At 38.5% G+C, this 14,547-nt stretch overlaps 1 protein-coding gene across 1 annotated transcript; it reads right to left on the reverse strand.

Moving 5' to 3' along the window:
* Positions 1 to 1,619: 1,619 nt before the first annotated feature.
* On the reverse strand, positions 1,620 to 14,247 carry mnmip1 (manchette microtubule inner protein 1). Its single transcript, XM_006791690.3, has 17 exons — positions 14,050 to 14,247; positions 13,288 to 13,445; positions 13,119 to 13,176; positions 12,073 to 12,179; positions 11,054 to 11,144; positions 10,912 to 10,973; positions 10,791 to 10,830; positions 10,287 to 10,381; positions 9,878 to 9,979; positions 9,493 to 9,544; positions 7,308 to 7,361; positions 7,099 to 7,216; positions 6,115 to 6,280; positions 4,725 to 4,793; positions 4,407 to 4,603; positions 2,763 to 2,826; positions 1,620 to 2,617 (listed from the first exon to the last, which is right to left on the reverse strand). The coding sequence occupies exons 1-17, from the start codon at positions 14,051 to 14,053 to the stop codon at positions 2,585 to 2,587; spliced, it is 1,470 nt and encodes a 489-aa protein (XP_006791753.1). The 5' UTR covers positions 14,054 to 14,247; the 3' UTR covers positions 1,620 to 2,584.
* Between the last annotated feature and the right edge of the window lie 300 nt (positions 14,248 to 14,547).

Genomic DNA, 14,547 nt, shown 5'->3' on the forward strand with positions numbered 1-14,547 from the left:
TCATCACTCCCACAGCTCAGCTGCTCCGAATTTCAGAGCTTAGATGTCCAATATCAACTCTGTGTATTAGTGTAATAAATCTGTTCCATGTGAGTTTATAGCTTGGAACAATGTTTGGTTGCCAGTAAAGACTTACAGAACATTGATGAATTGTCCACACTGGTGGTGTGTTTGTGTTGAATATTATCACAAGTCACCCTTCAGTGGTTTGGTGATTTACAATAAATGTTAGCATGAATTCTTGACACATCTGTAAATCCATAGAGAGGGTTAGTATGCCCTAAAATACACATCATTGTAAGGCAATAATATTCCTTTTTTTGGGCACCCTGAAGCCGGTCTGGTTCTTGTGCTGCAGGACCAGATAGGGCTCAGGTTTGCCTTCGGGTCTCCAATTTCTGATAGCATCTTCTGTGTTGAGGTCTTGGAAAAGGTTCTCCTGTGGTCAGTGGCTTAGAGAAATTCGTAGCTTTGATTGTGTGCAGTCCTTTTAAGGGTCCAAAAAATATCTTTTACTAGAGACACGACTAAATATTGTGAACAATGTCATTTTCATTTTGCTTAGGGCAATTAGATCCAAATTATATATGTGTATTTTTTACATAGGTAAAGTTAAGTAAACATCAACATGATTGAAATCTAGTAACCAAAGCCATAACTGAACTTATTTGACTTCAAAGTTTAAACAATAAGAAAATATATCTGTATGGATACCTCATTAAAGGTGACATCTTTAATTTACAATTAAACAATGAGGAAAAATATGATAATAGGTTTACAGTTTGGTCTTCGAGAGGGAGAGGTGGTGCTCATAAGCACTGAGCTGCCCCTTACTTGGCTTCTGGAAGCTGGACACTCAGTAGGAAGTGGGCTTTTAGGGTGGACAGGATGTTTAAAGACACTTACTGGAGCTAATGTTACTGCTGTTTCAGGCGATGGCTCAACTAAGGGGCTATAGAGCAGGCATTATGAAATGACGTGCTTTTTAATTGTGCAAAGCTTCACGGTTCCAAAGTAAAAAATAGCTGAGCCGAGAATCAGAATACAATGTTCCTTTTAAGCTTGGATCACAAATCTGTACAAGCTGTACAAATCCAGATTTGTTTCAGCATCTGTCTCGCTTTCTTTGTCAACATCTTTCATTATTTCTAAATTTAACTTGGGAATTTTTTTTTTTGTGTGTGTGTGTGTGACCTCTGGGCTCTGATAACTTTTTCACTACTCCATTTTCAGTGCTCTCTACAGAGTTTAAATTCCACCAGTGTTACTGTACACTGTGCAGAGTTCACCATCTAAGACTAAGGAATAAAGTATTTGTGCAGATATTCCACTTTATTGGTGTATCTCTGGTGTAAGAAGAATTTACCTTCTATAAACATTTAAATCACATGCGGTTCTTCACAGAGAGGACATTATTGTTTTTAGATATCCTATGAGAGGTTTCTGCACTGTCAGCAGACTCTTTGTTTTACTGTTTGTCCATAAAGGAACGCATCAATAATGGGCATGAGTCACAATATTTTTTTGTTTCCACGAGAGTTTCAGAGCTTGATTCCTAAATAGCTCCAGGTATTGTTCATATATGCTCTTCACAGAGGCACTACCATTAGCATGTTGTGAAGACTGCATTGTCCAAAGCTGTTCCTGCGATGGATGTAATAATTTCTCAATAATTTTCCTCCCATGTGTTCTGCATCCACTGATGAGTCACCTTTTGGTGTTTTAAGAGTGAGTCAGTGTTTCTCTGACACAAACTGACCACAAACTCCTGGTGCATTAAATCACAGTTTTATTTCTTTTCTTTTCCTTTTTCCCCCCTCTTAAGGCACTATCCATTAACATGAGCCACTCGCTTAAATCTTAAATGTTAACACAGTTACTGTTTTGGATGAAGAATGTATTTTTTTCTTCTATTTTTTCTTCTCTAATGCGAGGTTACTTTGCCAGGTCATTTCCATAAATCCCAGCAATCACAGAAAAACGTAACACCTTATGTAAAAAAAAAATAAAATAAAAAAAATAGACAAAGAGGGCCCCCTAGTGGATCTTTGCAACATTACATTACATTGCATAAATTCACTAACATGGCATAGTTTGGACAGTAGTATCTCACTTGACATTCAGGTAACAAAGCCCATTATGATGATGTAAATTATCCTTTAGCTCTTTGTAAAAGACTTAACAATATTTCCTCCTATGTACAGCTGCATATATTACAAATTCTGATATTAAAAATAGCCTAACCTGTAATCCACAATAAAAGTAATAAAGAAGACGATCAAAAAAGAAAACATGTAAAACAGTAATTTGCTTCCAGGCGTACCCAACTGAGGACCTGTATGAGATTTATGGCATTCCAATATCAAACAGCATGTTACTTAAAGGTCTTCTGGAGGATCTGGTTCTTTCACTCCATTACAGGAGTAGCTTGATATTAACTCCAGCTATACTGTTTAGGGAGGGTTTTTTGTTGTTTTTTTACTTTCTCAGTGTCAGAAAAAATGTTAATTTTCTGAAATTTGCAGTCCAAGAGCTCGCATGGCACAGTGTCAGACAAGCAGCTTAGTCACAGTCTGTGTTGGGATTATTGCTTCATTCTCAAACTCTGCACTTCCTCCTGTAAGAAACAACAACAAAAAGAACCCTTTTAAACAACTGATTATACTGCGCTCGTGATCTTGGAACCACAACTGCTGCTTATTTTTTCACCCATTATGCAGCAGGCAGTAAGTAATAACACTCACAGAAGTCAAGACACTGACCTGCAATGCTAGTCTTTTGTTTCTTTCATCCCTCAGTTCTTCTTTCACTTCCTGCATGTCTCGCCTTATAAAAAGAGACAAAGAGAACAAAATGAGGAGGTTGGAGATGCTGGTAAGTCTAAATAGGTCAACAACACTGTGCAGTGCCAGTCAAGATAAGGATACATTTAGAAAGTTACTTCTGTAGCTCTAACAGGAAAGACATTTATTTTAATTGTTTAATTTTATTGAACTATTATGGTAATATAAGTTTTGCAGATATGCTAGGGCATTGGTGTGGGTGCAATTTATGTTAAAAAAAACAACAACAACAACACACAAACCTCAAAATCTGGTACTCAGATATGCAAATGTTTTACATTTTTTGTTTTTGTAGATGCAGCTGTCTAAGTGAAAGTCTCTTTTTTGTCTCCCTTGGGAGAAATTGGGGTTACACTACACAAACCCATTGCAATCTTCCATACGCCACAAAAATAATGAACACATACAGGGATTATTTAAAATGGGTAAATAAATAAATAAATAAAAAATTTATTCGCTAAAAAACGCCTGTTTGATGATCCAAACTGCACAGGTTAATGACTAACTCGAGTTTTTACACACATACGTCTCAGCAATAAAGGACTTCTGTTATATTTTTACAAACTATCACTCGCTATACTTTCTGAAAACACACGGACGTGTGAATCTTAAACCTAAAGCAGTTTAAGATTTCATTGTAGTCAAGCTTGCAACTGCAGCCACAGCCATGACCCGACCCATTCAGCAGTTAAATACTTGAAATCACCAGGTGTTATAGTCGGTGGTATGTTTGAGCTTGTGAGTCTGACCTCAGAGCAGACAACACCTCAGATTTACAGACAGATCGCCACATGCCTTTGTAGGTCTACCATAGCAGCCAAGCAGGAAGCTGCTGGATCAAAATGTTTAGTTGCATCTATTAATAACTGTGTAGGAATTTACAGATCTATGCATGCATTATGCACACACTGATCTTGAATACACATTCACAAATATCAGTTGCATTTAGAAAATCTTTTTATACGTTTAGAAAACTGATTACACAAACACGGCTTGAAATACAGTTACAGAAGTCTTCACACACATCCCATTAGGATTTGTGTATTTGCCTGTAATTTACATATACTGTCAAAGGTTTTACTGGTACAATGCAAAACATTCAGCTACTGACTAGGGAACAACAGTAATTTGAGTTTCAAACTGATGGTTGGTGAGTTCAAAAGGCTTAAGAAGATCACTGATCAGGAAATGAAATGTCTACAGCTCTGCAGAGTGTAGCACATGTTTATTACTCAGGCTGCTGTAACGTTTCAGATCAAGAGATACAAAAGAGCTGTTGAGTCAGGCTTTTTTGTTTGGAAAGGGGGGGGGGGTTTCCTATGATGGAACATGCACAGTTACATTCATTTGTATTTCTCTGCTAGGTTTGAATTACTCACTTCCTGTGTATGTTTGTGCTACAAGGCATCTTTCTTTTTTTATTTTAGAAGAGGGTTAGCTGAAATGTGATGAAGATCTTTTTTACAAAATTGTCTTAATTTTGTAAAGTAACTTTAAGCCTGTCATAAACCTGTCGTGTCTCAGGTTTCAAACATGGCTACAAAACAAGTGAGTTGTACTCACTCCTGTCGTTTCTCAAGCAGCTCCAAAGTCATCCTGAGCTCTTTGATCTCAGCCTGCAGACACTCCACCGTTGGCTCGTCTTTAAAGGTCACAGTTTTGTTATCTACGAGAACTTTGGGTGGTGCTGGTCGAACTGGAGGTGGTGTCTTGGGTCGAAGATCGGGCTTTGGAGGGGTGGGCAAAAGATTTTCTGTTGTCTGAAATGATTTTAATTGTGAAAAAATTCATACTGCACATTTTCCTACATAGAACAACTTTTTGAACTCAAACATATGTGATTTCATTCATATTTCACCCAGAACACAGAGTGTTACAAACCTTTTGCAAGCCAGCCGGTATCTCCGTTTCAAACTTTTTTGGTTCTGCATCTGTCTGGTCCGTGGCGCTCTAGCAGTACAAAGGAAGAACAGTCAAGTTTAAATGTCAACAGCATGCCTTAGGATTTCTGGTTTTTCAGCTTTTCAGGGTTAACCGCTAGGTGGGTTTTTTGGGCGGTCAAGTACAAGCTCGCTTTCTCTTTCTTCTAATTCTTCCATTTTTCCAGAAGACTTGTTATGACCAAGAAGTCATAACAAGTTTTCTTGGTCAGTGAGCAAGAAGGGCTGTCCATAAAAACTGGTCACTTTTCTGTAAAATTGTCTTCTGACAGCGTCGGGAGAATCAGATTGGGACAATGTGTAGCATACATTAGGAGATGGTCCCTTTCAGAAACTCTCAATATGCAGAGCATGAACCAAAATACATGAATGCAATAACAGTTAGCTGCCCTAAAGTCACAACTGCACAAATCAGTGCAACTGGACACAGCATGGACTTTAAACCAGGGCGGTGGCAGAGTAAAGACTGTTTATTGTACTCTCAAATGATATCAGATATCATTAGCATTCCCATGTACACCTCCATGGAGTACTGTCTATAAAGGTTCAGGGCTTCAGGTGTGAAGATGGTCTCAAAACATAACAACAACACAAGTGTGAACTGCGGAGGCACAAAATTAATAACATTATTATTAGTAGTAGTAGTAGAAGTAGTAGTAGTAGTAGTAGTAGTAGTATGGGCTTATGGTATATTATTGCTAAAAATGATTCCAACATGGACACAATATTTATAAGAATCACTAAAACTATTAGGACTGTTTCAAACAACTGTGCTTTAACTGACTGCACAAAATTAAACAGAAAACTGATAAACCTTTGATTCATCTGCAGAAATATTGGTTAACACTGTATCAATACCCAGGAAAATACTTGATACCCAATACCATTTTTGATACCACAGGAGCAAAAAAAACCCCTCAAACCCCCAAAACAAGAATGAAGATTAGAACAAGAGCAACAATAATATCCATGTTCGGGTTGTTAAAATGGAGGCTTTTTTGACTTCTCAAAATTCCTCCAGGTGTTTATTCTTGTAGTCTTGTAATTGTCAACTGCTTCAGCTGCTGGTAAGGGGAAGGCCTGTGTGGACGCCTGCATGCAGGTACTGTGTAAAGGTTGTGTGTCGGCAGAAGGAAGCAAAGACGACGCTGTCCGCATCAATACTGTTGCAAATGAGTATCTTATCTGACAGTCGTTTTTAGTATTGAGAATGACTTGTTTTGACAACCCTACTCATGTGGGTATGCAGGTTATAATTTCAGTGTTTCTTGTGAAGCTCTTCACACACTGCCACACAGATCGATCGGTATTGGTCGCTAATGCGGACATACTTGTGCTGCTATGGGGAGTCCTGACGGTGGTCTCCTCTGTGGAGGTTTGGCTCTGTTTGCTGTGGGATGGCTCAGCTTTTCAGTCGGCAGTTCCAATCCATCAAACTCGTCGGTCTCCTTCTCCTCCGGTTGTTTCGGTGGAACAGTAGCCACATCACCATTGGTTCTACAGAAAACAACAATATACCTTCGAATGAACACTTTTTTTTAAAATTACAGACAAATAAAAAAATCTATTGATGTTTTTAGTGAAGAAATACTGACGCAGAGGGTTGGAGAGTTTGTATGTGGTTTCTGGTTTCCTGAATAGAGTTGGGCGCTGGTGCTGTTGCAGGTGCAGGTGCAGAGCATGGCAAATGAAGTCTTAAAAAATCACTATAATATTCTATAGTAACTCTGTATTCAGAGTTACTACTTAAGTTTTATAACATTTTAAATGCTGGTTGTAACTGATGTGTTTGTTGAAAAATCAGCCTGGCTGTAAAAGCCTTGTGGGATAAGCTTAGATAAACATGAAGGAGGAGTCTTAAAGAAGCTGGAAAAGGCAAATTTGCACGGAAACACTTTTCAAAAGCGCGTTCTTCTTCTCAAGACGGGCCTGTTTTTGTTTTCTCAATTTTGTGTGTGTAAGGCTGTTTGTGAGCGATTGCTCAGGAAACAGGAAATGGGCTGCTCTCGTCTGTTTCGGCCTGATCTGACTCATCCCACAATTTCCACTGAGCCACTAAATGTCAGGCATCCTGGCATTCTTCTTTAAGGAAACCATAGCAACTGGTGGTTGCAACCAAAAACCTTTAACATCTAAATGCTCCACTGTTGGTGCCAGACCAGAGAGGAGAAAGTGTTCCTGACATTTTCTGAGGGCCTATTTGCTTTAGAAAGGCTGCATATGAATAACTATTCTGGTCAGGTCTCCAGAAAGTGGTTTCACATGGAGTTACAAGTAGTGAGAAAGAACATCACAGACGCTTCTGTAAAACTCACTTTGGTAAAACCTTGTTCGGCTTGTCTTTGACTGGAGGCGGGCTGGGTTTGATGATGGGTGGAAGCTTAACTTTGGTTGGAGGATTGCTTCTTAGGTCTTTAGGCTCTGGTTTATCATCTGCAAAACAAAATCATCACATTAGTCCACAGCAGGATTTTTTTTAAGATGAATTAGTACAAAAATAAAAGCATCTACCATCTCTACCTACTCGTCTTTGTTGTTGTTGGACCGACTTTCTCCATTGCTGATTCCTCTGTCTTTACTGCAAAAAAAACCCCCATTAAATTAAATTTTACCGCTGATTACTAATTGCATTTGTCACACAAATATAACAAGTCCTCATTTAAAATGCTCAAGGCACTTTATTTAGTACGGCCATAACAATGGCAGCACAGACAAAAGCAGTGATGTCCTACATTGTGCTTTTGTCAGGAAAAAAAGGTCTTATCAGACATTTGCAGTTTCGCTGAAAGTTCTCTTGATCAGCAGAGCATTTCCCAGATGTTTTTCTCTGTAGCAGAACGAGTGAATGAGCGTGCTGTCGCTGTGCTGTGCAGGGCATGCATGCTGAGCAAACATGCCATTGTTTAAATAATACTGTATTTGCAAGTGTGGCTTCTCCTGATTTTGATTCTGAGTATTCAGCCCTCAGTTTTTGATAAAAAGTGCATGACTGTTTTGCAAAGAACTATAAGACTGTCCAAAAAGCATTATAGTGTAGAAAAATGCTAATGGTGTTCAAACATAAGGTTTACAAGTGGCGTGTTATGGAAAAGATATGCACGTAATTAGAGCAAATCAGGTAACAGCTAGATTTAGTAGCGATGTAGTTACAGTTCCCAGGTCTTAACTGGCACTGGCACTCTGGGTCATCTCATATGAAACAAATACAGCCTGTAAGAGGACTTACCTTGGAGAGAGGTTAAATCATTAAAGTTATGTGACAGATCTCTGTTTGTCATGCAAGTGAAGTGATTATTCTCAAACAGATAAGATGAGCTGTGTGGTTACAGGCCTGTTGAATTAATGCAATCTAAGAAGTAAAACTGCTCTGATGCAAAGACCTCAAGAAATAGGACAAAAAAATGTTGCTTTAGTCTTAACATCAAACTCAGACATCTATAACGGATCGGACGAAAACACAGGAAGCCTACCTTGAGTGTTATGCAACGCATTGTGCAACATTCCCCCCGTAAATAAACCATCCACAGAGCAGAAGAAGCTCAAGTGCTGCTTGTTGCTGGTAGTGGAAATCTGTGACAGAGCTCTCATCTGTCCCCCACCCCCTTGTTTCCTCCAAGACTCCTAAACTATGTCACATGACCAGTTTAACCATCCCCCATCTTACTACAGTCTGAGACTTCCTGTGAAAATCTTTCAAGTGATACTGTGTGGAAATGATGAGTACAATTTGGTACGAGGCTGCACTGTAATTCTCATAGTACTGGTGCCGCTTCCTTTGGCCTTATTTTCACCTGCCTATTTAAGTTTCAGTGAGGGTGCATATTTTGAATCCTTTTAAAAAGCTGTCTGGGCAGACACTTTTGATGCTACAAAACAATTTCCACGAAACACATCCTGCTGTGTGATTCATAGATTAAATTTCTACCTCTTTGAAATTCAAAGGGTGCATTACTGGGCAGTCTCTTCCTTAAAACTGTTTAAATACAACAGCAATACTTAATTCAGTTTAGAAATCTTATATTATATAAAATCAAAACTCAGTCAACAGAAAATATTAGATTTCAGACTAAACTAAAAAAGTTAAAAAGTCAATAACTGCTGCGATTGATCGCTAACGTTATCTTCTAAGGAAAAATTATCTCCCCAAAAAATCAGGATTCCGGTTGCCAGAATTTGCTGCTCTTTTGCATTTCTTTGTGATGAGTTTTCCCTGCGTGGCCCCATTTGTGGGTTAGAGAGTTTATGCTGTGTGCTACAGGGCAGAGTGTTTAAATCTGTTTAACCTCCTTTACATGGTCACAAGATGAAAACGTCTCATATCTACTGTAAATGTTACTAGGGCGTCTGATGAATCGTTATGTGGAATGCATGTAATCTCAAGAAATGTTCAAATAGTTCCTCTGACTTCAGGGTATTTTTTTCCCTCTACGTCTTTATTTTCTCATAGATCACTACAGAGGCCAATAATTTAAAAAAAAAAATATATATATATATATTTATTGAATTATTATGTAACTGTGTAAATGTTGACTTGCCTAACCCATTACAGGCCAAACAGTCAGCACACTGCCAAGCAAAACACTGCTGCAGTCAGAAATTCCGACTTGGTCGTGAATCTCTAAATGTCAAGCTCCACATCATACTTTCAAAGAGCTTCAACCACTGTGCTTCTGTATTTGATCAGGGAAACATTCATGCTGTTCTCTTACCTGAGAGTTTCTTGGAGTTGTTGCGTGCAGGTGGTTGGCTTATGGTCCCCGTCTACAGGAGGAAAAAGAAATGAAAAAGTAAGTTTTCTGGTACTCCATGTGCCTTGTACTCTGCCCCATATTCTACACACTGTTTCCACAAATGGGAAATTTCAGTGAGTAACTCCAAAGCAGACGGTATTTAAAGACAGTACTGAGTCACTGAATACTGGTTGCAGACATGCTAAAATAGACATAATGTATTTTATATTCAAAGGGCATTTCAAAATGGCAAAAAAGCATGCATAGCATCAATTACTCCGAAGCATGCCCATGGTTTCATTGCAGTGCAGTTAAACTCCAGTCCAACGGGGTTATGTTTGAGATTGTGTTTTTGTCCACTCACTTGCAAGCTGTTTATCGGTGGAATCACCATGACAAAGTTATCAGGAAAGAAGCCGCACCGGCCGTTTAGCTCTCCCTCCCACCAGCCTTCATCTGCTGTTTCCTTTAGATGGTGATTAAAGAGTCATTTGAGAGAGGTTAAAACAAGCTTCTGTCCTTAGGGATCTGAAATCTCTGAACCTAAGGTCATCAAAAAGTCAAGCAGATCACAACGTGTCAACACGAAGTAGCTATCTAGAATATTTTTTCCTTAGCAAGCCTAGTCAGTCTTGAAAGTGACACAACTGGTTTCTCTGGAAGAACCATATGGTACATTTCAACAAAGCAAATTATCCAGGGGAATTTATTAGTCTGTCATAAGTGTGACAGCATAGAACAGCTGATAAAAAAATAAAGAAGTGTGCTCAAACCTTGTTCAGTATCTTAACAACATCTCCTTTTTTCAGCTCCAGCTCATCCTCTGTTTTGGCCTTGTAGTCAAACATGACTTTGCAACACTCCATAGCTGAGGAGATACGGTGTTAAGAGATAACATGATTATTAACTTTGCAGAAACTGTCGTACGTGTGAGGAGGTTTCACTAGTGATGACTAATTCTATCCTTCCTGGAACAACACTAAATCAAAGAACGTCAAAGATTACAAAATACTGTAATACTTGAGGTAAGTTATAAACCTTTAACCCTGGAAGATCGCTCACTTTGATGTCTTTGTGAAGTAGTAAATCAAGGAATATTGCTCTTAAGTATTTTGGCTTGACCCCACCCATAAAGGTAAAAGTACAAGGATTTACCACTTGTCCTACTGACGTTGTATACTAGTCTAGCAGCTTTTAAAATGCTGTTCAGAAATAGAACCAGTGTCTCATGTGAGAAAGCTAGCATGTGATGTAAATGTATAAAACTCTGAACTTACATTTTTTTGCTTTGTTCCTAACACTTGCCCTCTGAGTTATCTGAATGGGAACAAAGACAGCATTAAGTAAAACGAACACAGCTCATACATATTTTAGAAAAGTTTTTCCACTGTTACAAACCTCCTTATTGAACACAGCGTCATTGAGTTTTGGTCTTGCCTTGCCCTCATTGTATTTTACATCTGTTTAGATGAAAAATGTTAAAAGTTATATATGAAAAATGAAACTATAAAAAACTCTGTTAATTGACTTTGCCACCAACCTTTGGGAGAACTGAAAATTTCTTTGACAAAGTTTGATGGAAATGCTCCTAGTTTGCCATTTTTCACCCCCATCCACCATCCATCTTCAATCTGTCATGCAAAGTAGGTCATGAGCCATCAAAATTCACAGGTTATTATATATTGTACAGAAAAACAAGTTCTACAATCTCTGTTGTCATTGGTTGGCGCTATTAAACAAATTAATGAGAAAACTAAAATCTACTGAGAAGTCAAGGAGACTTGCTAACAGCCATAACCCAGAAAAATGAATCTTATTTTACTGAAATCTGTACAATACTCTTAGATTTCTTGTAAATTGTGGATACAGTCAGCCATCAGACCAACAACCATCTTATCTGTTTTAATTCATTTTATTTGATTATATTATCCGTCTGTTCAGCACTTTGGCTGACACTTGATGTCTTTTAAATGTGCTATTTAAATAAAGATGACTTGACTATCCTCAACATTGCTTAAGCTAAAAATATGTAAAATTACAAGTAAATAGCTGCATTAGCACCTTAGGTTTACATGAAATATCATCTTGTGATGCATTCCAGACACTTGATCGGCCTGTTTAAGGTGTCTGATGAATGATCCTCAGAACTGCCAAGACTAGTCTGATCAGTTCACATAGATTTCAGAAAACTTATGCTTGCTGTGAACTATGAGTTTAATTATAAATAAAACAAAATCGATCAAATAAAGCCATATTCAAATCTTTGTTTATTTACCTAAAGAGGTTCAGGCTGAGCAAACACATCGACAACACCCTGATTTACATATCATCGCTATAGTGCAGGGTTCTGACTACAGGGCAGCTTCAGGAAGTGAAAGGGAAATCATTTCTCAGCAGCTGCTATCAGGTATTCACTGCCATGTCATCGCAGAGATTTCTTTTCACCAGCCACAACCTAGTTATTTTAAGCCCACAATCTACTGCTAACATTTGACTCACAGTTTGGTATTTAGAGACCAGATATAAGTGTGAAAACCATAAGGGTGATAAGAACTGTACCTCCCTGACGATCTCTATAGTCTCACCAGCAACCAGCTCCATTTCGTCTTCATTCACGGGACTGTAGGGAAACAGTACCTCACATTTTCTTGTCGGTTTCTTCCTCGCTAAAAAAAGAAAGAATTGTCAGACAAAGTAAAGTTCATAATGTTCTTCTAAAGAAAAACTTAGAGGTCTTTAACAGTGTCTTTGGGCTAGAAAGCATTGTTAACAAGTTTCAACAAGAAAGTGCTAAGATTGCATAGCTTGGAGCAATTATTCACATTCTGAGCATGTCTGTTCCCACAAAGTCCATTTTCTTTCTCTACAGCTGAATTAGATATACTTTGCATTGCAAGGATGTGGTAAATGTCAAGAGCAACCTGTTTTGAATATTATTGTATTGCTGTGATGGCTCGTTTTGTAGCAAGAGTCATATTTTTAGCAGGAACTTTACTTAGAGTAGTTTTAAATGACGCTGCATTACCAGCGTGGTTCATTTGGACCTTTTGCACACAATTGGACTATCCTAAGTTAGTGATAGCAGTGTTTTAGAAATTCCTTTTATTTTATAACAAAGCAGTTGCTCATATTTTAATTGTAATGTGCATCCTTCTCTAACCCAACCGGTCGCGGCAGATGGCCGCCCTTCCCTGAGCCTGGTTCTGCCAGAGGTTTTTTCCTGTTAAAAGGCAGTTTTTCCTTCCCACTGTTGACAAAGTGCTTGCTCATAGGGGGTCATATGGCTGTTGGAGTTTTTTTTTGCCTGTATGTATTATTGTACGATCTGCCTTGCAATATAAAGCGCCTTGAGGCAACTGTTGATGCTGTACAACTGAATTAATATTGAAGTGAATATTGCATTTATTCATTAGTTTTCTATCATTTTTTTCCCCTTTTTTGGAAAGCAAAGTCATTTCATAATTGTGTTGGGTTTCAATTTTAAATCATCTTTAAAAACTGCTTTAAATGCTTTCTGATTAAAGCGTCTGCCACTCCTGTCCTGCTTTTTAAGGTTATGACAGTAAAGAACAGAAAGTGCTGAGAATTCAAACTCTGCATTTTACTTGTTCTAATGCTTCGTGGTTCCATCTTGCTCTGTCCTCTCAAATAGACTGGGACCTCCTGTTAAAACCAAATAAATCATATTTTACACATGTTGCACGCAATGTAGATGAACACAAATATATGCATAGCAAATAGTACAGTACTGTGGACAGTAAAGCCTTGGCTGACCTGGACAAAGTTGGCAGGAAAGATGCCTTTCTTCCCTCTCAGCTCCCCATGCAGCCATCCTTCCTCACTGGCCTTGGTGACATTTTTGACCACATCCCCCTCCTTCACTGTGAGCTCGTCGTCGGAGTTGCTCTCAAAGTCGATTAGCACCAGCACCTCTACAGCGCATCCGTAAATGGGGCAGAAAATTAGATTCTTTGCACAAAGGCTGGTGTAACTTGTCTCACAAGTGATGTGCCCTGACATCTTAAAAAACCAAGACAAACCCCTAAGCAGTGGAGGCTAGAAACAAATATGAGCTTGAATGTGGATTATTACAGATAAAATGCTTAGTTTTCATTTATCACAGAGAAGTGAAACAACTATTCGTGTTGTCACTATTTTCCTAAATATAAAGAGAACTTTAGAGATTCTTAAAAGAACTGAAAGTGTGGCATTGTTATGTTGGATGTATGTAAAAACAGGTTTTCCCTAATTGTTTAGCAAACACAAATTTTGTATATAGTCTGTGCAAGAGCTAGAACGTACACACTCTAGTATCTGTAGAGTAAGGTTTCGTATTTTTGCATGCCTGTACATGTCAGGTACATTACATAAATTCTTGGAGGAGCATTTCAAGCAGATACAAATCCATTACTTTTGTCAGTACTTCGCAGCTTTTCTTTACCACTGCCACGAATTCCCAGCAAAAAGGCAACTGTTAGTCAAAATACTCAGACATGACGTTGGTTTATTAAGAAAAAACTGATAATGCTGACTCACCCATGGTTGTCCTTCATTCGATCTCCCTTTGATTTGAATATGTAATCCCTCTACGAAGCAGCAAACAAACTCTTTGAGTAGAAGGAGAACTGAAAGAGTGTGGCTGTGTGTGTGTAACGCTGCTCGATATGGCAACGAAGGACCTTCTTCCTACTTGTCAAACATTAACATTGAGCAACTTTTCCTGCGGCTAGTCATGTTAAATCAACAGCAAAAAGTAGGAGTGGGTCAGACAGTCAAGAGAGAGAGAAGGAGGAGAGAGAAAATAAGGCAGAAGAACAGGTAAGACAGGTTTCTAGTGAAAGAGTAACTCTGATAAGTGAGACTTATGAGAATGACAGCATAATTAATGTGCAGCAAGCAAAACATTTGCCTATGTAAGTTAGACTTTATGAGCCACACAAGTGCATTTTACTTCCAGTCAGCTGTACTGTCATTTGTACTGCCCCACCCAATAATCTCAGGCTTTCCCAGAAGATGAACCAACTCAACTAAACC

The sequence above is a fragment of the Neolamprologus brichardi genome, chromosome 11 (assembly GCF_056152115.1).
Source record: "Neolamprologus brichardi isolate AB-2024 chromosome 11, ASM5615211v1, whole genome shotgun sequence".
NCBI lineage: Eukaryota > Metazoa > Chordata > Actinopteri > Cichliformes > Cichlidae > Neolamprologus > Neolamprologus brichardi.

Coding starts and splice junctions, on each gene's coding strand:
- mnmip1 (XM_006791690.3), bottom strand. Junction 7,217..7,307: donor TCCAACAACAACAAAGACGA/GTAGGTAGAGAT, acceptor TTTGTTTTGCAG/ATGATAAACCAGAGCCTAAA. Junction 4,604..4,724: donor TACCGGCTGGCTTGCAAAAG/GTTTGTAACACT, acceptor AAATCATTTCAG/ACAACAGAAAATCTTTTGCC.